The following is a 26,455-nucleotide window of genomic DNA, read 5'->3' as shown; positions in this document are numbered from 1 at the left end:
CGAATTTCCGATTTAGGTTTGAGTTTCATATCTAAATGTAGATCTGAATCGGTTTGAGATTCATCAGGTGTTTAATTTTCAGATTAGAAGGCAGGTTTTGGGTTGAATATTTGATGTTTGATTGTGAGGTATGGTTTATCAATGGTGGAGATTGACGATAATTGGAGGTGGTGGATATTAACTGTAATTGTTTGTGGTTTTTGGATGGTATCTGAGATTAACGATGGTGATATGAAAGAGGGGAAAACAAAATATTTTTGGCTAGTTCCTGACTTCGGTCCGATGCAGTTAGTTCCGGACTTCGGTCCAATGTAGGGGACAAGGTCCCAGCCAGTTCCGGACTTCGGTCCGATGCAGCTAGTTCCTGACTTCGGTCTGATGCAGTGGGTAAGGCCCAGTATATGCTTTATATGTATTGTATGGTATGTGGTAGTTTGGGGGAGCTCACTAAGCTTCGTGCTTACAGTTTCAGTTTTGGTTTCAGGTACTTCCGCAAGCAAAGGGAAGAGCTCGGGATGATGGCATCGCACACACCACAGCTTCAGTTTTTGTCCTGGGAGTTGATTTCATTAGTTGATTTGTTTGGATACAGTCCTGATACAGTTTTCTTTCTCTCGGTATTTTATCATGGTTTTTGAAACACGCGACGTATGATGTTGTTATGTGATACTTGGTTTCATGTTTTGCTATGATAAAAATTGAAATTTTTGGGTCGTATTTTTGGGTTGTTACAAGTTGGTATCAGAGCCCTGGTTTGAGGGATTCGGATACACCTCCGGGTGCATCTGAACTCAAACTAAGGGAAAGATAAAAAGATTTTCAAAAAGAAAAATATTTTCGAATGAGATTTTGAAAAGCACTTAGAAAGAAAAGAATTTTTAAACAAGATAAGGGTGTGGTGCATGCGATCAGCCAAGCTCAAGTAAGTACTCCCAAATTACCAATACAAGTTTTATTATTATGATTAATTGTTCCAGTTTCAGTAGAACAGCATGCTAGTATAGGACTAAGGATCTAGGAGGATGCCTTATGTGCCTGTTATATGTGTTATAGTTTTATGAGAATTGCATGCTAGTATTGAGTAGACAGCAGTAGGATAGCCTATTTAGGTTATGCCTGGTAGTGCGAGCTTAGCATTGTATGCTAGTACAGTTTCTTGTTATGAGAATAGTTTTGCCTGAGTATGTTTCCTTTATCCGAATGCTGCTTGCTTTGTGCTTTGTGGGACTCTGAGTGGTGGGAGTTAGCCATTAGGTGAATACGTCACATCACATGTGAGCAGGGTTGAATAATATCAGAGTGCTGGATTTGGCCCTATTGCGCAGCTCTTGTCTGAGTCTAACCGTTGTAGGGACGAGTCTATACTCGAAGGATTATCCGGGCCTCATTGCATGTGATGGTACTCAGGTGGTGGCTAATTAGCATTACAAGGAGGCCTTCAGCAGCTGAGAACTGGTTTGAGTGGAGTCAGAGATTTCCCTAGGGCAAGCCTAGGATGAGAGTAGCAGAGATCAGTAGTAGTAGAAGTGACTTGGTGGAGTCAAGGCAGTTCTTGAGGAAAGTACGGATAGATGTGGAAGGTAGTATGGGCCCGTACTACTGAAAGCAGAGGATCCGTACTCGAATCAAGGAAGGCCGAGAAAAGACTAGGAAGCTAGTAGTAGTATCAATGATCCCTTGAGATAAGTTTTCTGATGTTGCTATGATGTGTTTCAGAATGGTGGTTTTGCGTCCGAGGACAGCAGCCGGCAGTGGAGGTGCCGGGGAGGGATCAGGATCAGGCTCGGGGGACGAGCGCATGGATGAGCAGACCAGAGAGTTTCTTTCTTCATATATTACTCGTATCATTTTAGAGCAGACTCCTGTGATCTTCGGTTCGATCAAGGAGGGTATCCTAGAGCTGATGGATGAGAGATTGGGCACCTTCCGTGCCGAGGTGGCGGCCATGATGGGGTCGCGTACACTTACATTCAGGGAGTTCAGGGCATGTGGAGCTCCAGACTATCACGGGTCGCGGGACCCCATAGCGAGTACTAGATGGTTGGCGGATGTGGCCAACACGTTCCGCACTAGCAGGTGTCCCGAGGGGGACAAGGTCAGATTGGCGTCCTGTCTTCTGAAGGACAGGGCACGGGATTGGTGGGAGGAGGTCGGACATACCATTGGAGATGATGCAGCGTTGGATGCCATGACCTGGGCTGATTTCTCTACCAGGTTTAGGGCGGAGTTTGCACCAGTTATTGAGGTGCAGCAGTTAGCCAGAGAGTTTCAGGACCTCACCCAGACTACAGAGACCGTGGCGGAGATCACCGCCAAGTTCAAGGAGAGGGCTCTTCTTGTTCCTCAGTATGCAGCCGATGAGGAGATGAAGAAGGCCCGTTATCATGAGATGTTGCGGAGCGATATTCTCCAGTTTGTGAGCCGGTCCAGCTGTAAAACGTTGGACGACATGATTGCTAGGGCTCGAGAGAGGGAGATCGATCTCGAGATGGAGAAGAAGAGGAAACCGGAGGCGGTTTTGGGTTCAGGAGGTTCGGGCAAAAAGCCCAAGGTTTCAGATCACAGATCCAGGAGTTAGCAGAGCCACGGTCGATGTGGCAAGTGTGGGAGATTGCACGAGGGGGTGTGCAAGGCAGGGAGTTCCGGTTGCTACAAGTGCGGTCGGACTGGGCATTTGAGCAGGGATTGTACGGCCCCTGCTACTGTCGTTGTAGCATCAGATCTGATTTGCTTTCAGTGCAATCAGAGGGGACATAAAAAGTCCCAGTGTCCGAGTTTAGCTGCAGTAGGGAAGGTGGCTGCACCTGCCCCTGCTACTTTGAGGATTACAGATGGCCGGCAGGGCCGAGCCGAGGCGCCAGTGGCGAAGAGTAGGGCGTTTCAGATGACAGCAGAGGAGGCGCGAGCAACTCCTGATGTGGTGACGGGTATGTATCTTCCCTTCATCTTTTTATTATTATTATTGATTGATTATTGCTTATGATTGTATGTTTTATATAGGGTCGTTCTCTGTGAACGGCATTTTTGCTATGGTATTATTCGATTCGGGGGCTACCCGATCATTCGTATCGCTTGCGCTTAGCAAGAGATTTAGCAGAGCTCCAGGGGAGCTGGATTGTCCACTAGAGGTTGAGATAGCAGATGACAGGACCGTGAGGGTCGCCAGAGTGCATAGAGGGTGTTCTCTTCAGTTGTTTGACGAGCAGTTTTCGGTGGACTTGGTTCCTATTCCCCTGCGAGGGAATAAGGTTATTGTGGGCATGGATTGGCTAAGCCCCAATGGGGGCGGTGATTGATTGTGAGCTTCAGCTAGTGAGGGTTCGCACTCCCAGTGGGGGAGAGTTAGTGATTCAGGGCGAGAGGCCACAGCGCGGACCGACCTTTTGTTCCGCCGCAAGGGCGAGACGCTATTTTCAGCAGGGTTGCGCTGGTTATGTAGCTTATGTCTTGGATGCCCGGGAGAAGGGAAAGATGACAGTTGATGATGTTTCGATAGTGCGAGACTTTCCGGATGTATTTCCCGAGGATTTACTGGGAATACCTCCCGAGAGGTAGGTTGAGTTTGGGATCGACCTCATTCCTGGTGCGGCTCCAATAGCCAAGGCACCGTATCGCCTAGCTCCCCCTGAGATGCAGGAGTTGTCTACGCAGCTGCAGGAGCTGCTAGACAAGGGTTTCATTCGGCCGAGCAGTTCGCCTTGGGGAGCGCCGATCCTGTTTGTGAGGAAGAAGGATGGGTCGCATCTTATGTGTATAGATTACCGGGAGTTAAATAAGGTAACGGTGAAGAACCGTTACCCACTTCCGAGGATAGATGATTTGTTTGACCAGCTTCAGGGAGCGTCTTGGTTCTCCAAGATCGATCTACGCTCCGGGTATCATCAGATGCGGATTAGGGATGAGGATATGCAGAAGACTGCTTTCAGGACCAGGTATGGTCATTATGAGTTTGTGGTGATGCCATTTGGGCTCACTAATGCCCCAGCCGCGTTCATGGATCTCATGAATCGCGTGTGCAGGCCGATGCTGGATCGGTCAGTGATAGTATTCATAGATGATATCTTGGTATATTCCAAGACGCAGGAGCAGCACGAGGAGCACCTGAGGGAGGCGCTTGAAGTTTTGAGGAGGGAGAGACTTTTCGCAAAGTTCTCCAAGTGTGAGTTCTGGTTGCGCGAGGTGCAGTTCCTTGGTCACCTCGTCAACCAGAAGGGTATTTTGGTGGATCCGGCGAAGATAGAGGCCGTGATGCAGTGGGAGGTCCCGAAGTCTCCATCTGAGATTCGGAGCTTCCTAGGGCTGGCAGGGTATTACCGGAGGTTCATTCAGGATATCTCCAAGATAGCAGTGCCGCTCACCCGACTGACCAAGAAGTCGGTGGTATTTCGTTGAGGGCCCAAGCAGCAGGCAGCGTTCGAGACCCTCAGGCAGAGATTGTGCGAGGCTCCGATCCTTACCTTGCCAGAGGGAGTAGAGGACTTCGTAGTCTACTGTGATGCCTCAATCACAGGTATGGGAGCAGTGTTGATGCAACGAGGCCATGTGATAGCTTACGCCTCGAGGCAGTTGAAGCCTCACGAGGCTAACTATCCTACCCATGATTTAGAGCTGGGGGCGGTTGTGTTTGCCCTCAAGATTTGGAGGCATTATCTTTATGGGGTCCGTTGTACTATCTACACGGATCACAAGAGTTTGAGGTACCTCATGGATCAACCGAGTCTGAACATGAGGCAGAGGAGGTGGTTGGATGTGCTGAAGGATTATGATTGTGAGATCCTTTACCATCCAGGGAAGGCCAACGTGGTGGCCGACGCCCTAAGCCGCAAAGTGTCGGCAGCCCCTATCAGAGATTTGTGTTTGAGGATGACAGTGATTACTCCGTTGTTGGAACGGATCAGGGAGGCTCAGGTTGAGGGCCTCAAGGAGGAGAGGCAGAAGTGTGAGAGGATAGTGGGCCGAGTATCTTCGTTTGATTATGACAGTCAGGGATTGCTAACACTTCATGGGAGAGTGTGGGTACCGTACTGGGGTGGGGTACGGCAGGTGTTGATGGATGAGGCTCATAAGTCTCAATTTTCTATCCACCTAGGGGCGACGAAGATGTATAGAGATCTTCGACCCGATTATTGGTGGCCCTGCATGAAGCGGGATGTCGCTTGGTATGTTGAGAGGTGCCTGACCTGCAGGAAGGTCAAGGCGGAGCACCAGAGGCCTCACGGCAAGATGCAGCCGTTAGACATTCCCGTGTGGAAATGGGAGGACATCACCATGGATTTTGTCACCAAGCTTCCCAGGTCCGCACGAGGAGTAGATTCGATATGGGTAGTAGTGGATCGGTTGACGAAGAGTGCTCATTTTATCCCAATCCAGGAGAGTATATCAGCAGAAAAGTTAGCCGATATCTATGTGCGTGAGATCGTGGCACATTTTACCTCCAGATTCTGGAAGCGGTTTCACGACGAGATGTCCGTTTTACATCCAGATCCTGGAAGCGGTTTCACGACGAGATGGGTACTCGTCTTCATTTCAGCACTGCTTTCCACCCTCAGACGGATGGGCAGAGCGAGAGGACGATTCAGACTCTCGAGGACATGCTCAGGGCGTGTGTTCTAGACTTCGGTGGCAGTTAGGATACGTATCTTCCGTTAGCGGAATTTTCGTATAACAACAGTTATCATGCGAGCATTGATCGACCTCCCTTTGAGATGCTTTATGGGAGGAAGTGTAGGACCCCGATTTGTTGGGGCGAGGTCGGTCAGCGAGTCGTTGGGAGCACAGAGGTGGTGCTCAAGACGACCGAGTTGATTTAGCAGGTCCGTAGTAGATTGCAGACTGCGCAGAGTCGGCAGAAGAGCTACGCCGACAGGAGGCGTTTAGACTTGGAATTCCGGGTGGGCGATATGGTCCTCCTGAGGGTCTCACCCTGGAAGGGTGTCATCAGGTTTCGGAAGAGGGGCAAGTTGGGCCCCAGGTTCATTGGTCCCCTTAGGGTTTTGGCCCGAGTGGGTCGGGTTGCGTATCGGTTGGATCTTCCTGTAGAGCTTAGCCAGATCCACAACACTTTTCATGTGTCTCAGTTGAGGAAGTGTTTGGTGGATGAGTCAGCAGTTGTTCCCCTAGAGGATATTCAGGTTGATAGCAGCCTGAATTATATTGAGAGGCCGGTCGCGATTCTGGACCGGAAGACAAAGACCTTGAGGAACAAGGCAATTCAGTTAGTGAAGGTGCAGTGGCAGAACCGGAAGGGTCTGAGTGGACGTGGGAGGCTGAGGAAGAAATGAGAGAGCATTACCCGGAGTTATTTGCAGATTTAGCCGCAACAGACTTCGAGGACGAAGTCTGAAACAAGTGGGGGAGAATTGTAACGCCCCGTCTCTGGTATGTTGCTTTCGTGGCATTTATTTAGAAGTTTTATTGAGGGACTCGGCGAGTCTATGCCCTGACTCGTCGAGTAGGGTCGAGTTTTCGTGCACGTGTTAGTTGGCGACTCGGCGAGTCCATATTCGGGACTCGGCGAGTCTGCCTGCCTGGAAGAAACCCTAAATCCCCGAGTTGCTCACTATTTAAGCAATGCTATGTGCCCCAAACTCGCCTCCTTCACCCTCAGAGAGCTGTGAGAAAACCCTAATCCATTCCTTATTGTTTTAAGTGCTTTTGTGTGGATTTTGAAGGCTTGAAGAAGAAGAAGAAGAAAGGAGCAAAGAGAAGAGGTGTAGAGCAAAGATCCAAGGGCAAATCAGAGTTCATTGAGGTATTTCTCGGATTCCTTCTGTTTTATGCTTTAGACCTCCATTAGAACTCTTCTAGGGCTAGTTTGATGCACTTTCTAAGCCCGATAGTTGTATGGATGCCTTAATAGGACGAGATATCCCTAGATCTGTTCATTTAGGAGTTGTAGAGCCCGGATCTGTTGCCTTTTTGGAGATGCTTTGCATAAGAACCCTAGATATAGCCTTTATTATGCTTTTTGAGCCTTATTATCTTCTTGGTCGCTATTGGGCACGTAAAGATAGAATCTTTACGTGCTAATCGAGTTAAGGAAGCCCAGATCTATAAGTTTCAGACGCTGGATTCAAGCAGAATCGAGTTTAGAGTAGCTGCATGGATGTGACTCGGCGAGTCGGAAGAACGACTCGGCGAGTCAAGTCGCGAGTCCCGTTTTTCCCTTTTTGTGTGATGTCGAGTGGAAGCCTGTGAGTAGTAGAGTGGACTCAATGAGTTGGAGGACAAACTCAGTAATGGAGGGACTCGACGAGTTGTTCATACAACTCGGCGAGTCCAAGGCAATCTTCTTAGCTCAAGAACAACTCGTCGAGTTGTTCATATGACTCGGCGAGTCGGATGAAGATTGTCTGAGTTCTTGGATCGAGAGGGTACTCGTCGAGTCGATGCCATACTCGACGAGTAGCCACGAGTAGGGTTGAGAAGTGAGACTAGAGACTCGGCGAGTTGGCGGCCCAACTCGGCGAGTCAGGTCAACTGTGGGTTGACTTTGACCGAGAGAGTTGACTTTGACCAAGGGTAAAAGAGTCATTTTACCCAGTGCAGTGTTTAGCATTTGATTGAGTGTGTTTATGGACTTGTAGCTGGGGAGATACCGGAGCAGAAGCAGTTAGCTTCTAGATCCATTCACACAGCAGCCAGTTCACAAGTTGAGTTTCCTTCCAGTAGGAACGAGTCTACGGCCACAATGCCGGCCCGTTTAGTTAGCAGTAGTCCCGGACTTTAGTCCAATGCAGAAGTTAGAGTGCTTGATGTCTTTGTGATTCAAGCATGTTTGTGTTATGTGTTCCGGACTCTGTTCCGATGCAGCATGCAGTATATGTGTTTATATTAGTTGTTATGTGTTATGCTATGCCATGATCAGCCAGTTCCGGACTTCGGTCCGATGCAGGGGACAAGGTCCCAGTCAGTTCCGGACTTTGGTCCGATGCAGCTTGTGACATCCCCAAAATCTCGGCCAGAAAAGACCGATTTTCATTTATGCTTTTAAATATTTTCAGAGTAAATCCTTTTGATTTGAAAGAGTTGCGGAATTTGTTCCCAAAACAAAACATGATAAAATAATATTTATCAAAGCATTTCATCAAGAGATGCATTTCATTATATAATCAAAACTCGGGATGTCATGTTCCGATACAGGCCATAAAGCATAAACGGTAAACATTACAAGTCATTCAACAAATATATACATATACAGACTTGTAAACAAAACAACAAGATGATCCATCCATCTTACGCCCTTGTGCCACTTCCTGTAATACAAATAAAACTGAGTGGGTCAGACTTGGGAGCCTGGTGAGCATATAGGGTTTTCAACCCACAATAAATAAGTTATATTTAATTTCACCAACCAATCACTATCCCGATTACCCATTCCCGTTATCCTCACTTTACGTCCCTAAAACAACTATCTCAAGGGACCTAATCTAGGATTTTCATCGGGACGGACATCACTGCGAAGGGGTTTCCTCAACAATAGATATCCTAAAGGCAACCATGAGGGGGATAGAGTACACCGGTGAACACATCGTTCACAACACCTACAGGTTATGAACCTGCTAGCGTTCCACTGGACTGTCTAGAAAGAGTCCGTGGTCGTTATCCATACTCCGCTGAATAACTAGATCAACAACAACAACAACAACGAGGCCTCTCATCTGTTTATTACACACCAACTATCTACCCATGTTCTACCCAACATATTAGTAGATAAAAATATACATTTGTATACATAGTTTAAAGAAAACCTGTATAGCATGCTTGAATCAACACATATATCACATAACAGATGAGGCACACACACACATAACACATATCTCATAAAGAAATAAGCAGATCTATAAGATAGAAGAGAGTGAATACTCATTCACACATAACACAACCAAATATATACACATAGCACGTATTTTTATATAAAATACTTCGTATTATTGTATTAGAAGAAATAACTACACACTCACTTGATCAGAAGACGATCCGACAGCACTACGGCTTATAGAAGTAGTAATCCACAGCAGATCTGGAAGATCTCCTCGAAAATCGAACTTCTCGCAGGCAGAGCTTCGACTCGGGAACCGCGCTTCTCGGGATCTTCGGGATCTCGGGACTTGCCTCGGGGCTAGAGTATGATACCGGGGCTTCGGGGTAGCTTCGGGGGTAAAAATGCAGAGCTTCGACACGAAAATGAGAGGGAATTGGCAAAAATACCCGGAACCCTCGCATCCTATTTATAGGAGGCTGGAGCCTCGGAGTACGCGGGGCGTACTGCGTTACGCGGGGCGTACTGCCCAAAACGTCATTGCTTACGTATCCGAAGTGCTCGAGTGCGAGTGTCGACATCCCTCGGAGTACGCTGGGCGTACTCGAGTACGCGGGGCGTACCTCGGATCAGATCGGTGACTCCTTCGGATAAAGCTTCCGAATTTTGATTTAAATTTAAATACAAAATATTAAATAAACTTCGGAAATTCATATCTTCTTCATACGAACTCCGTTTTCGACGTTCTTTATATCCACGCGAAGGTGAGACTACGCTCTACAACTTTCGTTTAGACTCCGTCGGCTAATTTTGACTTTATTTTTTATTACTTATTTTTAATAGGCCGCGACAGAAACTTTCGTTATAAATTCATAACTTCTTCGTTTGACGTCCGTTCTCGCCTAACTTTTTATCGCTTTGATACCAACAATGAGATCTTTGATTCTCATTTATTTTGCTTCGGCTAAAAACCGCTCGATCTCAAATCGAGTATTTCGGGCTGCACACCGCTAAGCCGGAACTTCGATAAATCATAACTTCCTCATACGAAGTCAGATTTGGGCGTTCTATATATATTCGTAAACCTCGTTTCAACTACTACAACATAGATCAAAGATATTAAGTTTATTTTACACTTAAATTTTGACGCTTATTTTTATTCTTAATTAATCAGACCACATAATTAAGCAATTAATCACAAAACACATAATACTCAAATAATACAATCTTATTATTTCAAAACGGGTTACAAAGGTTAACCTAGACTATTATATTGCTAATAACGGCAAGCCCGGAAACACAGGCGTTACAATTCTCTCCACCTTAGAATGATTCCGTCCCCGGAATCACACATCAACAAACAAATGCGGATAGTGACCCATCATGTCACTCTCCGTCTCCCAAGTGAGATTCGGCCCATTCGTGTGTTTCCATCGGACAAGCACTAACCCAACCATCTTGCGTCGCAATTTCTTAGTCTTTCGGTCAACAATTGCCTCTGGTTCTTCAATCAACCTTTTGTTCTCATCAATTCTCAATTCAGAAATTGGAATTATGTCGGGAACTTCTCCCGTGAACTTCCTCAAATAACACACATGAAAAGTGTTATGAATTCCATTCAGTTCTTCTGGTAGTTCGAGCTTGTAAGCTTGGTTCCCAATCCTCTGAAGAACTTTAAACGGTCCAATAAACCTTGGACTTAACTTTCCCCTTTTACCAAATCTTATAAGTCCCTTCCACGGCGAGACTTTAAGCAAAACCAAATCTCCAACTTCAAAAGTCATCGGTCTTCGCTTTTTGTCAGCATAGCTCTTTTGACGATCCTGAGCCGCTAACATTCTTTCCCTAATTATTTTCAACTTTTCAGCAGTTTGATGAACCAACTCCGGTCCCATAAACTGCTTTTCCCCAGCCTCAAGCCAACAAGACGGCGTACGACACTTCTGTCCATACAAAGCTTGGTAAGGTGCCATCTTAATGCTCGAGTGAAAACTATTATTATAGGAAAACTCTACCAAAGGTAAATGTTCATCCCAATTACCTAGGAATTCCAAGGTACACGCTCTCAGCATATCTTCAAGTGTTTGTATCGTTCGTTCGCTCTGACCATCAGTCTGCGGATGGTAAGCTGTACTTAAACACAACTTGGTACCCAATTCCTCTTGTAGACTTTTCCAAAACCTCGATGTGAAACGGCTATCACGATCCGACACAATCGTTAACGGAACACCGTGAAGCCTCACAATTTCCTTCACGTAAGAATTCGCAAGCTTCTCCATAGACCATTTCTCCCTGGCCGCTATGAAATGCGCACTCTTAGTGAATCGATCAACGACCACCCAAATCATGTCGTGACCATTCTTTGTTCTGGGCAGTTTAGTGACAAAATCCATAGCAATGTCTTCCCACTTACCCATAGGCACAGACAAAGGTTCTAAACTCCCGTACGGTTTCTGATGTTGTGTCTTGACTCTCGCACAAGTCACACACTCGGCCACATACTTTGCAACATCAAGCTTCATCGTCGGCCACCAGTAGTAGGGTTTCAGGTCCCTATACATTTTAGTGCTACCCGGATGAATCGAGTACATGGTCTTGTGAGCTTCTTCCATCAGAAGATCTCTGACTCCTCCTGTCTTAGGTATCCAAATCCGATCTTGGAACACCTTCAGTCCATGACTGTTTACACCGAACACCAACGTTTTGCCCAAACGTTCCTCCTTTCTGTCATTCTCCTCAGAAGCTTCGCTCTGAGCTTTCTTTATACTTTCCAAAATAGTTGAGACAACTTCAATTCTCAACGCTCTTGGCCTTTTCCTTTCGGGATTGACTTTCCGACTGAGAGCATCAGCAACAACATTAGCTTTACCGGGGTGGTAAAGTATCTCGCAGTCATAGTCTTTAAGTAATTCTAGCCAGCGTCGTTGCCTCATATTCAATTCTTTCTGATTAAAGAGGTATTGGAGACTCTTATGATCAGTGAAAAGTTTGCACTTTGTGCCATAGAGGTAATGCCTCCATATTTTCAGAGCGAAAACTACCGCTGCCAACTCCAAATCATGAGTCGGGTAGTTCTTTTCATGCTCTTTCAGCTGTCGAGACGCATATACTATCACCTTTTCTCTTTGGCTCAAAACACAACCCAATCCAACCCCAGACGCATCGCTATAGACAGCGAAGTCTTCAACTCCATCGGGTAGAGAAAGTATCGGTGCCTCGCATAGCTTCTCCTTTAGCTTCTCAAATGCTTCCTTATGCTTCTCACCCCAAGCATAAGTAGCTCCTTTGTGGGTCAAAGCTGACAATGGACTAGCGATCGAAGAAAAGCCTTGGATAAACCTTCGGTAATATCCGGCTAATCCTAAAAAGCTTCGAATCTCCGTGGGACTTTTCGGTTGTTCCCACTTCGTCACAGCTTCGATCTTTGCTGGATCAACCATTATCCCTTCTTGGTTGACCACGTGACCCAAGAATTAGACTTCACGAATCCAAAAATCACATTTGGAGAACTTAGCATACAGCTTCTCCTTCTTCAGAACTTCCAACACTTCTCGCAAGTGTCTGCCATGCTCCTCCTGGCTTTTCGAGTAAATCAGAATGTCGTCTATGAACACTATCACGGATTTATCAAGGAACGGGTTACAAACCCTATTCATCAAATCCATGAACGCTGCTGGAGCATTGGTTAGTCCAAACGACATAACCAAGAACTCGTAGTGTCCATATCTTGTTCTGAATGCAGTCTTCTCGATATCTTGCTCTCTTACTTTTAGCTGATGATATCCTGACCTAAGATCGATCTTCGAGAAATAACTCGAACCTTGCAATTGATCAAACAGGTCATCAATCCTCGGCAACGGATATCTATTCTTTATTGTTGCCTTGTTCAGCTCTCTGTAATCAATGCACATTCTCATACTTCCATCTTTCTTCTTTACAAATAACACCGGAGCTCCCCAGGGCGATGAACTAGGTCTAATGAAACCGTTGTCCAATAACTCCTGAAGTTGCATCATTAGTTCCTTCATCTCCGTCGGTGCTAATCGATAAGGTGCTTTTGCAATTGGCGTCGTTCCTGGCAACAAGTCAATACGGAATTCCACTTGTCGATCAGGCGGTAATCCAGGAAGATCTTCGGGAAATACTTCCGGATAATCACACACAACTGGAATATTCTGCATCACCTTCTTTTCCTTCTTAGCATCAATCACGAATGCTAAATACGATGTACACCCCTTGGTCACACATTTTCTGGCTTTCATCAATGAAATGATTCCAGAATTCACTCTGCGTTTATCTCCATACACCATAAACGAATCTTTCCCAGGCGGGTTTACTTTGACTATTTTCTTCTTGCATAAAATTTCGGCGTCGTTGGCGCTAAGCCAATCCATTCCCAATACGATGTCGAAACCATTAAGTTCGATAGGCAATAATTCCTCGTGGAACTTATTCCCATTCAGATCAATTAAGATGTTTTTCATGCGATAGCTAACAGGTACAAACTTGCCACTAGCAACTTCGACTAATAAAGCATTATCTAGTCTAACAACAGGCAAAGCTAGCTTTCTACCAAATTCATGCGATATAAAGGAGTAATTGGCTCCAGAATCAAATAAAATTTGGGCAGGCAATTCGTTAACGAGAAAGGTACCTGAAGCGACATCAGCTTCATCTTTAGCAGCTTCCAGTGTCATCTGGAATGCTCTCGCCTTAGGCTTTGGCGGATTGTTGGGTCTAGCTGCCTCCTTCTTCTTCGGGCAGTCCCTCGACATATGACCCTCCTCACCACAACCATAGCAAACTTTCTTTGTGAGGGTACACTCATTGGCATAGTGCCCTGGCTTTCCACACTTGTAGCATGTGTTCGCCACCTCACATCTTCCATGATGCTTCTTCTTACATTTGTCGCACCATTTCGCTTCACCTCCACCTCCCCTCGAACCAGACTTCGAGAACTTGTTTTTCTTGTTGGACCCTGAAGTTCCATCGAACTTCCTCTTTTCTCCAACATCTATTCTTTCCAGACCCTTTTCCTTCTGCTGAGCCTCCACATTCTTAGCTGCACGAACAGCCGTTTTCAGAGTGGTTGCCATTTTGACTGTCGGACCAAAGTCAGCAGGCAGTCCGTTAGCAAACCTCTCAATCTTGGAGAGTTCCGTCGGCACTAGGTACGGAAACAACTTCATCTTCTCAGTAAATGCAGTAGCATAGTCATCTATGCTCATCTTCCCTTTCTTCAAGTTTTGAAACTCATTGTTCAGATCAATCAGATCTATCTCCGAACAATACTGCACCCTTAACTGTTCCAAGAACTCCTCCCATGACATTTTCAGAGCTTCTCCTCGTGGCATAGTATCTGCCAACAACTTCCACCAACTCAAGACCCCAGTCTTCAGTTGTCTAACTGCAAAGACGGTCTTCTGCTTGTTGCTACAGTCGCAACTTTCAAATACCATCTCCATTTCGGAGATCCAATCCATTATCTCAACCGACTTTGGGCTCCCAGAAAGACTTGGCGGTTTGGCGCCCGAGAAATTCTTGTACATACGCCCATCCTTGTTGTTTCTCCTTTCTGGATCGTTCCTTCGTTCCTCTTGAGTCCCAACTTGACTCACCATGCGACTATTGTTCCCTTCCGCCGATTGCTCGGGAATCAATTCCGGTTCCTCAATAGGTATGATAGGTTCATCCCTATTATTATGCAACATTTGTCGCATCTCCTCCCTTTGTTCGGCTAGCATAGCCCGAATCATGGCTTGCACCGCAGCCATTGTTATTGGTTCTGGTGCTGCTGCTACAACAGGCATTTGCTCAATCACTGGCGGTTGATTCCTGTTTTCATCTGCGTTTCCAACGCCACTCCTTGTTCTCACCATTTTTGATCTACACCGAATAATTTCACCTTATTACTCCAAACGATTACATGCTAGTTCTAATAACGTAGGCATACGCTTAGAATCCTACACACATAAGGTTTCCAGATCCGGTCGGCAACAGACCGTAGATCCAAACAAATAATATCATATATTGCAACATATAACATTTAGCACATAAAGCATTTTAGGCAACTTTCCTAAAATAAACTAGTGCTCGTGTCTAAAATCCAACAGACACACATCTCAAAATTTCACTTAGCATTCTAAGTTTAAGTCTAGAAATCCTACAAATTCCTAGTTCGCTTAAACTAATGCTCTGATACCAACTGTGACATCCCCAAAATCTCGGCCAGAAAAGACCGATTTTCATTTATGCTTTTAAATATTTTCAGAGTAAATCCTTTTGATTTGAAAGAGTTGCGGAATTTGTTCCCAAAACAAAACATGATAAAATAATATTTATCAAAGCATTTCATCAAGAGATGCATTTCATTATATAATCAAAACTCGGGATGTCATGTTCCGATACAGGCCATAAAGCATAAACGGTAAACATTACAAGTCATTCAACAAATATATACATATACAGACTTGTAAACAAAACAACAAGATGATCCATCCATCTTACGCCCTTGTGCCACTTCCTGTAATACAAATAAAACTGAGTGGGTCAGGCTTGGGAGCCTGGTGAGCATATAGGGTTTTCAACCCACAATAAATAAGTTATATTTAATTTCACCAACCAATCACTATCCCGATTACCCATTCCCGTTATCCTCACTTTACGTCCCTAAAACAACTATCTCAAGGGACCTAATCTAGGATTTTCATCGGGACGGACATCACTGCGAAGGGGTTTCCTCAACAATAGATATCCTAAAGGCAACCATGAGGGGGATAGAGTACACCGGTGAACACATCGTTCACAACACCTACAGGTTATGAACCTGCTAGCGTTCCACTGGACTGTCTAGAAAGAGTCCGTGGTCGTTATCCATACTCCGCTGAATAACTAGATCAACAACAACAACAACAACGAGGCCTCTCATCTGTTTATTACACACCAACTATCTACCCATGTTCTACCCAACATATTAGTAGATAAAAATATACATTTGTATACATAGTTTAAAGAAAACCTGTATAGCATGCTTGAATCAACACATATATCACATAACAGATGAGGCACACACACACATAACACATATCTCATAAAGAAATAAGCAGATCTATAAGATAGAAGAGAGTGAATACTCATTCACACATAACACAACCAAATATATACACATAGCACGTATTTTTATATAAAATACTTCGTATTATTGTATTAGAAGAAATAACTACACACTCACTTGATCAGAAGACGATCCGACAGCACTACGGCTTATAGAAGTAGTAATCCACAGCAGATCTGGAAGATCTCCTCGAAAATCGAACTTCTCGCGGGCAGAGCTTCGACTCGGGAACCGCGCTTCTCGGGATCTTCGGGATCTCGGGACTTGCCTCGGGGCTAGAGTATGATACCGGGGCTTCGGGGTAGCTTCGGGGGTAAAAATGCAGAGCTTCGACACGAAAATGAGAGGGAATTGGCAAAAATACCCGGAACCCTCGCATCCTATTTATAGGAGGCTGGAGCCTCGGAGTACGCGGGGCGTACTGCGTTACGCGGGGCGTACTGCCCAAAACGTCATTGCTTACGTATCCGAAGTGCTCGAGTGCGAGTGTCGACATCCCTCGGAGTACGCTGGGCGTACTTGAGTACGCGGGGCGTACCTCGGATCAGATCGGTGACTCCTTCGGATAAAGCTTCCGAATTTTGATTTAAATTTAAATACAAAATATTAAATAAACTTCGGAAATTCATATCTTCTTCATACGAACTCCGTTTTCGACGTTCTTTATATCCACGCGAATGTGAGACTACGCTCTACAACTTTCGTTTAGACTCCGTCGGCTAATTTTGACTTTATTTTTTATTACTTATTTTTAATAGGCCGCGACAGAAACTTTCGTTATAAATTCATAACTTCTTCGTTTGACGTCCGTTCTCGCCTAACTTTTTATCGCTTTGATACCAACAATGAGATCTTTGATTCTCATTTATTTTGCTTCGGCTAAAAACCGCTCGATCTCAAATCGAGTATTTCGGGCTGCACACCGCTAAGCCGGAACTTCGATAAATCATAACTTCCTCATACGAAGTCAGATTTGGGCGTTCTATATATATTCGGAAACCTCGTTTCAACTACTACAACATAGATCAAAGATATTAAGTTTATTTTACACTTAAATTTTGACGCTTATTTTTATTCTTAATTAATCAGACCACATAATTAAGCAATTAATCACAAAACACATAATACTCAAATAATACAATCTTATTATTTCAAAACGGGTTACAAAGGTTAACCTAGACTATTATATTGCTAATAACGGCAAGCCCGGAAACACAGGCGTTACACAGCTAGTTCCGGACTCCTGTCCGATGCAGTCAGTTCCGGACTTCGGTCCGATGCAGTTAGTTCCGGACTCCGGTCCGATGCAGGGGACAAGGTCCCAGCCAGTTCCGGACTTCGGTCCGATGCAGCTAGTTCCAGACTTCGGTCTGATGCAGTGGGCAAGGCCCAGTATGTGCTTTATATGTATTATATGGTATGTGGTAGTTTGGGGGAGCTCACTAAGCTTCGTGCTTACAGTTTCAGTTTTGGTTTCAGGTACTTCCGCAAGCAAAGGGAAGAGCTCGGGATGATGGCATCGCACACACCACAGCTTCAGTTTTTGTCCTGGGAGTTGATTTCATTAGTTGATTTGTTTGGATACAGTCCTGATACAGTTTTATTTCTCTCAGTATTTTATCATGGTTTCTGAAACACGCGACGTATGATGTTGTTATGTGATACTTGGTTTCATGTTTTGCTATGATAAAAATTGAAATTTTTGGGTCGTATTTTTGGGTTGTTACAATATATATATATATATATATATATATATATATATATATATATATATATATATATATATATATATATATATATATATATATATATATATATATATAGGCTTTATATGTAAGAGATGGGTGGCCTTGTGATGCGCCTCAACCTAATAACCCAATAAGTGGTGGAAGATGAGCTTGAAATAAAAGAGTGCACATCATATTGTTTAATTTGCGCAAGATACGTTCCAATTTTCCGTTCTGTTGAGATGTGTAATAACAAGAAAACTGCATGTGAATGTCATGCGTGTCGCACAACTGGTGAAAGTGAGAGTTATCATATTTTTTTCTATTATCACATTGAAATGTTTGAATGTCGGTTTGGAATTGATTCTTAACATATGCAAGAAAATGAGAGAATTTAGAAAAGACGTTGAATTTCTTTCTAAGAGGATATTGTTAGACGTCACTTATATGTATTTATATGGTCTTTGTATGTGTTATGTATAGCCCAATGTATAGCATCTCGTATTTATATACCTAGCCCATTTGATGTACATGTATGATTTATATACCGTTTAATGAAATCATTGTTTTTTATGAGGAAAATATAGATTGTTACATATACACCCAAACAAAATGAGTAACTTGATCAAGAAAATCGCATAATAATTAATTCCACTATCACTTTGAATTGGAGATGTCCATACAATAGAATGAATAACTTGAAAAGGAAATAAAACATTAGTTTTAGATGACTCAAACGATAAACGAACATGCTTGATAAGTTGATACACATGACATAATAAATGAGAATCCTTTTTATTATATGTAATAGATTTTCTAGAAACAAGCAACTTAAGAACAAGCTGACTGGGATTCAAGACGTTGATGCCTCAAGGATGAACTCTGACAACAAGTAAAGCTTGAGGTGTCGGTTTGATAACAGGATGAAGGTCACTCTTTCTATCACATCGAATGAGGATTTGTTTAGTTAGTGTTGACAAAAATGCGTACTCACAAGTAATATAGTCGTAAGACCAAATATCATACCCACAGAGACTATCTATCTTAAAGGAAGATGAACCATGTAAATTTTGGTAAAAGTGATTTGGTCTATGATTCATCTAATGTAATTAATCAATTAAAACAAATGTGGTGGTAATAAACTTGCTAACACCAACTAAAATTATCAATGATCTCTCGGTCTCATGATTCGATTTAATTTCACTCACTCATCTATCTATGCAACTCATGAAATAAAAAAGCATCAGGTTTAACGGTTTTGTTAAAAGTGCACCAACATATGTCTATGTTGATTTAAAGTGAAATCACGAAATCACACACTCATGTTTAAATGACTTGAATTAGGCTTCTTAAAATTTCAATTTTTGATGGACTCCTAAGACCCGAAAGTCAAAGACATGGATGGTAGAAAATAATTACTTGAGCACTTTATCTTGCAATTTGATGGGAAAACATTGCATGTGTTTTTGAAATGGTTGTAAAATAATTTTATCTTGATGGCATCTCCAATAAAATTTGAACATCTCTGTTAGGTGCATTTTGTGTACCTTTTTGCACACCTTTTAGTCCCATTTCATGCATATATTTAGCATAATTGCCCTTCATTTGTCTTGCATTTCATCATATTTCATGTTAGTCTCTAGAACAACCTTATTTGCACATTTTCATGTATTTTTCAGGTAAATCGGAGGTTGGAACGCGCTTTAGGAAGTGTCGGGAAGCATTGGTGAAGATTTCGGGATGATCGGGCGAAGAACGAAATAGTTGGAAAAATCAAGTTTGGATTCGGAGTCAGAGGGGTACACGGGCCATGTTGGATTTACACTGCAAAACCAACACGGGCAGTGTTGACCAAAAAGAGGAGCTGTTGACCATGTTGAACACGGGCCGTGTCAGATTTACTCTATGTTCAACACGAGCCGTGTTCGACCCAGAAACCAACTTTTGGCAGGTTTTCCTATCTTTCATATTACGGGTTAAGGGCCATTTTTTTCAAAAAGAGAACATATCAGAGCACATTTGGAGGAGGATTTTCAAAGGTTTTTCAAGGGTTTGATTAGAAATCATTTGGAAACATTATTTCTAGTTTTTGTAAGTTGTAATTACACTTAATTTCATCTTTTAGACATGTGATCTTGTTCTAGCCATGTGTGGCTAGAACCCTAACTTCTCCAATTTTATGTTTTGACTTTTTGGTTGTGAATCAAATCATATGACCTGATGTTTGTGTTTAATTTCTATCTAGTGAAATTGATTTTACTTCAATCGAATGTTTGATTCTAATAATGATTCTTATTGGCCATTTGAATTAGGGTTAGGTCATTCAAGCTATTCATTTTGCAAAATCCGTAATTGTTTTGTGAATTGAACCAAGCAACAAGCATTAAATTGATTTCTTATGAATGAATTTAGTGTAAATCTTTTCACACATTCTTACGCTCCCGAGCTTGTGAGGAGTATTGGGTGTTGTTGGGAACATTCACAATAAGCTTAATGGAATCTTTTAATCTACTTCTAAGAGCTTGTTTAGATTAGGTTAGTAATGTTAGGATTAATCAAAGAGCTTGTTTTGATTGATTAATGTGGTGAATGGAAAGTGTTAGAGCTTGTTAACACTTTCAAGTACCAACTTAGATAGAAAGAAACAAATGTATTGTCATCTTTGATTCACATTGCTGGATTGTCATACATGGAGTTGGAGTCCTTACAAAATCTGAACTTAATTCATTAGTTTAGTTGTTTACTCGTGTCTTATATTGGTTTGCTACATCATTACACTCAACCCCCCTAATTTAATCTTTTGTGAACAAATACCTTACGCAAAGAGGTATATACTAATTATCCCGTGTCTCTATGGATCGACCCTACTTGCCTTGTACTACCTTTCTAGTGCAATAGAGTAGTGTACTTGGAGTCATTTGTACCCCTTTATTTGTTGGGTTTGACACGCCTAACATTCTCCAATATGAAAAACATCATTGATAGAATTTTGAGCGCATATGAACCATAACTGTCAATTCCTTATTAAAATCATATATGAACTTTATAAAATGAAGACCCCAAATAAAATTTTTGGACTTTATAAAAATAAGTCTAACTCTCATCATCCCGTCGAATAGGAGATGAGGAACCACCAAAGCATGTTGCACTTGCTTTAACAAGTGAGATAAATTCCATCAATTCATTATAAAAAGAATTGAGACTTCATGAAAAGAAGACAAACTCCCACCAAAACCTATGGAATAGACAGTAGGAAACCCGTGAAGCACAACTTGCACTTTCAATAACAAGTGAAATAAAAAACCATCAATTCAGTTGCAAACACAACATTTTATATTTTGATTTTCATGAAATAGAAAACCAACTCCCACCAACCCAACCCATTAAATTAATGGAAGGGAACCCAAGGAACTCGGATTGGACTTGTGATGACAAGTGTTAGAAAACGGGATATATATATATATATATATATATATATATATATATATATATATATATATATATATATATATATATATATATATATATATAAACTAGGATCAATGAGAGATGTGAAACACTTTCAGATTAAAGCATTTCGAGGGTACACTCAAAATCTCTAATCGGATGAAACTCACTGTTTATCTAGAATGGAGAATGAAGAAGATGTTATGAAATTTGTACCCAAAATGAATCCGAAATTGATCATATAACAGAAACTAACTTCCTGTCCTAAAACTGCCATATGATAGTTACAGAAAAACTTCCTGTCCAAAAACGATCATATTACCTGTCAAAAACTAACATAAAATTGGGTCTATAAATGCATCAGAAAACTTGATGTTTTTACAAAAAAATACGGATTTCTGAGTAAGGGGCTCTGCCCCTTGGACCCCGCTCCCAGGGGCGCTACCCCCGAACCCTTGTCAGTTCAGGGGCTTCGCCCCTAAAAAGCAGTATACTTTCAACAATGACAAAATCAAACAAATATGTACTCCACACCATATTAATTTGTTCGATAATTGTCAAAGTGACATTGATCAACAAATTAACCCCATTACACTTAAATAATATTAGTGATATAAAATCACCAGCAACAAGTGGTGATGTAAACTGTTAATTCATATAAAAAAGCTTGTAAAAAGCTATAATTGGATTTCATGAGATGAAAACCAACCCACCCAAGACCCGTCGAATAGGCAAGGGAGACCTAAGAAACTTAGGCGAACTTGTAAAAATAAGTTAATGAGTCATCAATTCGTTTAAAAACTTTAGACTTCATAAAAGGAAACCCAAACTCTCACAACCTATTGAATAGGTGATGAGGGGCTCACCAAAGGAGGTCAATCCTATATGAAAGGCAATGAAAATACCAATCAGGTGATTTGAATTCATCATAAAATTTAACGTAAATTTGTCATTTTAAGCTCAAAATTTATGTACAAAATTTTAAATTAGGGGTAAAAGTATGTTTTTAAAATCATTTAGTGAATGAAAAACAGACACTAAGCACATCCCCAAATTTTAAACGTTGCTCGTCCTGAGAAATAAAAAGAGAATTAAGCATTAAGTGCGGAAAACTCGCTGATAGAGTGTCATCTTCAAAAAAAATCTGATGTTCATTGAACACACAACGCTAATGATTTATTTATCATTTGTCTCATCTCACTCCCAACTAACAAAAATAGCTACACACTCAACAAAATCATCATAACAAACTAAACACAAAAAATGACTAAACTAACAATACATAAACAAAAATAAATGTTTTTTTTTTTGTTAATTTAATTTTTATTATTTTTTAAATATTTTTTGATTTTTAATGAAACAAAAACAAAAACAAACTGAAAATGACAACATAAAATAAAACAACCAAATTACTCTTCAACAAATTTCAAACGAAGCCAAAGTCACTTCCTCTTTTTCTTCTCCAGTTTTTTCACACAATATTTTTTTCGTTTTTCTCTTTTCAAAATATCATTGCACCGCCATGTCTCATTCTAAAACTTTTGAATTTTTGTATTTTCAAGATTTTGCATTTTAAACTCGCTATCAACTGCTTCGGTTTTTTCTTCCAACCTTCCTCAAGTGTTCTAGGGCGCCTCAGCTCTAAACATGTCTTTTCAGGGGAGGGCAACACTCCTCCGGTCACACTATCCTTCACTTCAAGCTTCTCTTTGACCAGATTCACGTTTTGTTTAACCTTGCACTCTCTCTTTGGCTCATAGTACGCTTGAGGGAGAGTGGTGGGCTCCGAGTTTTGTGGATATTGGAACCATGGCCATCCATTGGGCTGTCCACCATAAGTGAGATGCACCAGCTGTTGGGCAACAGACGAATTGGGCCAGCACTGCTGCTGAGAAGAGTGTCCAGTAGGTGTTGAGTTGGGCCAGATGGCAATCAAATAGTCCATGGAGAAATTACTAGATAAAGTTTGTAAAGGAACTCGAAGCCTATGGAACCCTTAAATTAACTTCTTTGGTCATACCCAATAGTTTTAAGCTCTGAAAATGTGGTACATGAAGAATTGTGTTCATAATTTACACTTTCATTATTGTCTATGCATTAGACCAAAATCGTAGTTCATGGGGATTTGACACTTACGATGGGGAGAAGAAACCAGACACATAAAGATGACGTGGATGTCTAAGTTAAAAAGATAAGCAAATACAAAAATCTACTTAGATTTTGGTAATTAAATTTTAAAGTACTATCTATCGGTAAATACTTTTAGAAAATACAAAGCTCCCATAGCATTAGGCTCATACTTTTGTTAGGTTTTTAACTTTTAATCCATCGAATTTAAGATTAAAATCCACATATTACAAAAAAAAAAAAAAAACTCACAAAATACAAATTAGACAAATAAACCTTTTAATATATCATACAAGAATACTTGATATGTCAAATTAGTAACAATAAAAATACATGGAATTAGTGGTATACAACTCATTATAAACATTATTATTAATGATTTCTGCACTTATAATGGCCTATAGAATTAAGTATTAAGTAACAATGAAAAAACAAAAGAATTTTCGTGTAGAACAACAAAAGATTCGAGATTAAATGACTCTGATTCCGCTAGGTCGTTTTCCTTCCATCGCATCTTTTTTATCCCGACAATCAACACAGAGAAAAGGACCCTGTCGACATGGTTTTGAGCTTGCATGAACTGATATACCTTCGCTTGCAGCTACATCAACTTGACACACCGCACACATGAACAGTCCAGATGTGTTTGAATTACACGTGTCATCATTCCCCAATCTACATGTTCAAAAACAAAATCAAGATCGCCATTAATGATCTAAAACCCAAAGAAGAAACAGTAGTTATCATATATTCATATAAAACATATAAAATATAGTTGACCTTTCTGCAAGCATCGCTGAACCTTCTTCAAACAGTTCCTCTACGATTCCTACAGCCGACAGTTTCTTTGACAATTTAGTTACAGAACCACGGAATTTGGTTCGGAGCAACATCGATCTGAGCTTGCTCTGTGGTTTACGCGGAGGAGAAGGTGGTGGGAGTGAATTATCCGGCGGAATTATGTCGACAACTATGCACGTTGTATCGTCTTTTAGTCCCCTTGTTCTTAATGCTTCCTGTATAAATCGTAAAATTAGAAATCTGTTTTTGAAATTCGTGTTTCATGCGGAAAAAAGAAGACGATTACCTTCACTACTTGCCTAGCGGCAAGTTCAGACGGCAAACGGCGGCATGATCCGGCGGCTGCTTCCGACGATAAAGCATCCCAAATACCATCTGAAGCGATTATAAGCCTTCCACCACGATTCGAAAGCTTTATAAACCGGAAAAATAACACTTATAAACGGAATCTTTAAAGAAAATGAAGATCAGAAAACAGAGAGTGATTGTTTGTTTACCTTCACTTGCTTCACGTGAGGTATCGGAACGATAAATTCGCCGACATCCATGTCGCCGATGGATCTAGAAAGACATAACCCACCTGGCCAGCAACGAAGGGGTCCAATCTGACAAAATTTCAACAGAATCCATCACGAAATGAAGCTAATTAAGAATAGAAATCGATCATTTTCTTTGACTTTATAAAGGTCAAACCTCAGGGCCACCGATAACGTTGAGCCTCCCTACTTCGCCTCCACTTGCTGTTACACGTTCCCTTCTAAAAATCGGATTTTGAAATCAAATCCATGTTTCCTATCAAGAAATAAGTCTGGGAATTTGAAAAAAGACATTCTACTCACTCTTCGGTGTTTTCTTCAAGCCTATGGTCAACGGTTAAGACAGATACAGCTCCATCGGGGGTATCAAGAATGCAACGAGAGTCTCCCACCGAAGCAACTGTTACAGTCCATTCATCGATAATCACGAAGGTAGCAGTTGTTCCTGATGTTAGACCTGTTGAATAGTCGATGAACAGATTAGTGTTTATACAAGAAGTTTGATCATTGATGTGTGTGTGTTTGTTTCTGCAAAGTTCTTCATACCTTTGCTTTGAAATTGCTTATCCGTTTTTACGAAACCTGCCACCAAAGCTCTAGGTAAAGCCTGAAGCCATTCATGGCGTCCAAGACCACGAGGTATGGCGTCCAAGACGTGACTAAAAAGATGATCTTTCGAATATATTGCTGCAGCGTCCCCATTGTGACCATCAAAAATCTGGAAATTTAAACGAAATGTTTGACTGATATTTGATTCGATTCAGTTACAGAAATCAAAAACCCTAATCGTGAAAGATAGAAATACGATCGAAGCACCAAAGTATTCAAAATATTTGATTGAGTGATTGTAAAATTTAGCATCACGTACCCCAAAAACAGAGAAAGTCGAAGAAGGGTTTTCATCAAGTCCCTGACAATCCGTCTTCATCATGAAGTAATCTTCGCCTTTTCTGGATTGAGCTGCACATCCGAATCTCACAGATGGATTCTTCATTTTTTCACTTTTCAATTCTCTGCTCATCAGTGCAGCTAAAGAGACATAATCAGGGTGATGTTGGTGACTCTCTACCCTCGACCCCATACTTATAATCGGAAATCTCTTTCTTCTCCGGTTTGAATTTACAGAAATTCCCCCAAAATTTCAACTTTTAATCATCACATTCAAAATTTCCTACCACAAACAAAATTCTGCCTGATGAATGTTTAATTTACACCTTATGTTGGTGTAAGAACAGATCAAAAACCAACATACGAGAAGTAGAATAGAAATGAAATCTGAGAGCAAAACTGTATCGAAATGAAAGAATTTATATGATAGTATAGAGGAAACTTGCGAACAGGTTAACTGAACTTCGAGATCCCAGAATTCTGCAACAATGCTAAACACCCACAAGAATTCAATTGAAAACAATATGAAAACAAAATGCAGATCTGATAACAACTGGGGAGCCGACAATTGTACTAGGAAAAAGAACAAGAACGATGAAATCGTCAAAAATAGGAAAAAACAACGCGGAATGGCTGACAGCTATGAACTTGAAATCAATTCCCCCAATCATTTAAACCTTATAAACGTCAGCACTCTTAGCTGTATTGACCCAAATTCCATATATATGTATACGAACATTAAAGAGTATTATATGTATAAATATATACGTATATTTATAAATTAATTACAAGAAACTGAAAAACCCAGGTCAGAATGTCAGAAGAGGAACATCCACATCCACCACACCAGACAGCGAACGGAGATTTTTTAAAAGGAATTATCTAATGTTTTTATTTTATTTTATCTGACAAATAATAAGATTAAAAGAAAAAGAAACTACACTGAAAATTCCCCTTGATTCCAACCTTTTTAATTACCGACTTCTTCAAATTTGATTTGTGCGCATAATCCATCGAAAAATTAGCTTTCAAAAATGTCGGTTTAGTGGCATAT

The 26,455-nt window shown here is 41.6% G+C and overlaps 1 protein-coding gene across 1 annotated transcript; it reads right to left on the bottom strand.

Moving 5' to 3' along the window:
- Positions 1-23,438: 23,438 nt before the first annotated feature.
- LOC111894453 (probable protein phosphatase 2C 15) lies at positions 23,439-26,158 on the bottom strand. The gene is made up of 8 exons (XM_023890531.3): positions 25,382-26,158; positions 25,060-25,231; positions 24,817-24,970; positions 24,671-24,734; positions 24,475-24,582; positions 24,264-24,389; positions 23,957-24,192; positions 23,439-23,851 (listed from the first exon to the last, which is right to left on the bottom strand). Exons 1-8 carry the CDS (start codon positions 25,592-25,594, stop codon positions 23,647-23,649), a joined length of 1,278 nt encoding a protein of 425 aa, XP_023746299.1. The 5' UTR covers positions 25,595-26,158; the 3' UTR covers positions 23,439-23,646.
- Positions 26,159-26,455: the final 297 nt, after the last annotated feature.

The sequence above is a fragment of the Lactuca sativa genome, chromosome 4 (genome assembly GCF_002870075.4).
Source record: "Lactuca sativa cultivar Salinas chromosome 4, Lsat_Salinas_v11, whole genome shotgun sequence".
NCBI lineage: Eukaryota > Viridiplantae > Streptophyta > Magnoliopsida > Asterales > Asteraceae > Lactuca > Lactuca sativa.
This window is presented reverse-complemented; position numbering and strand designations above follow the sequence as displayed.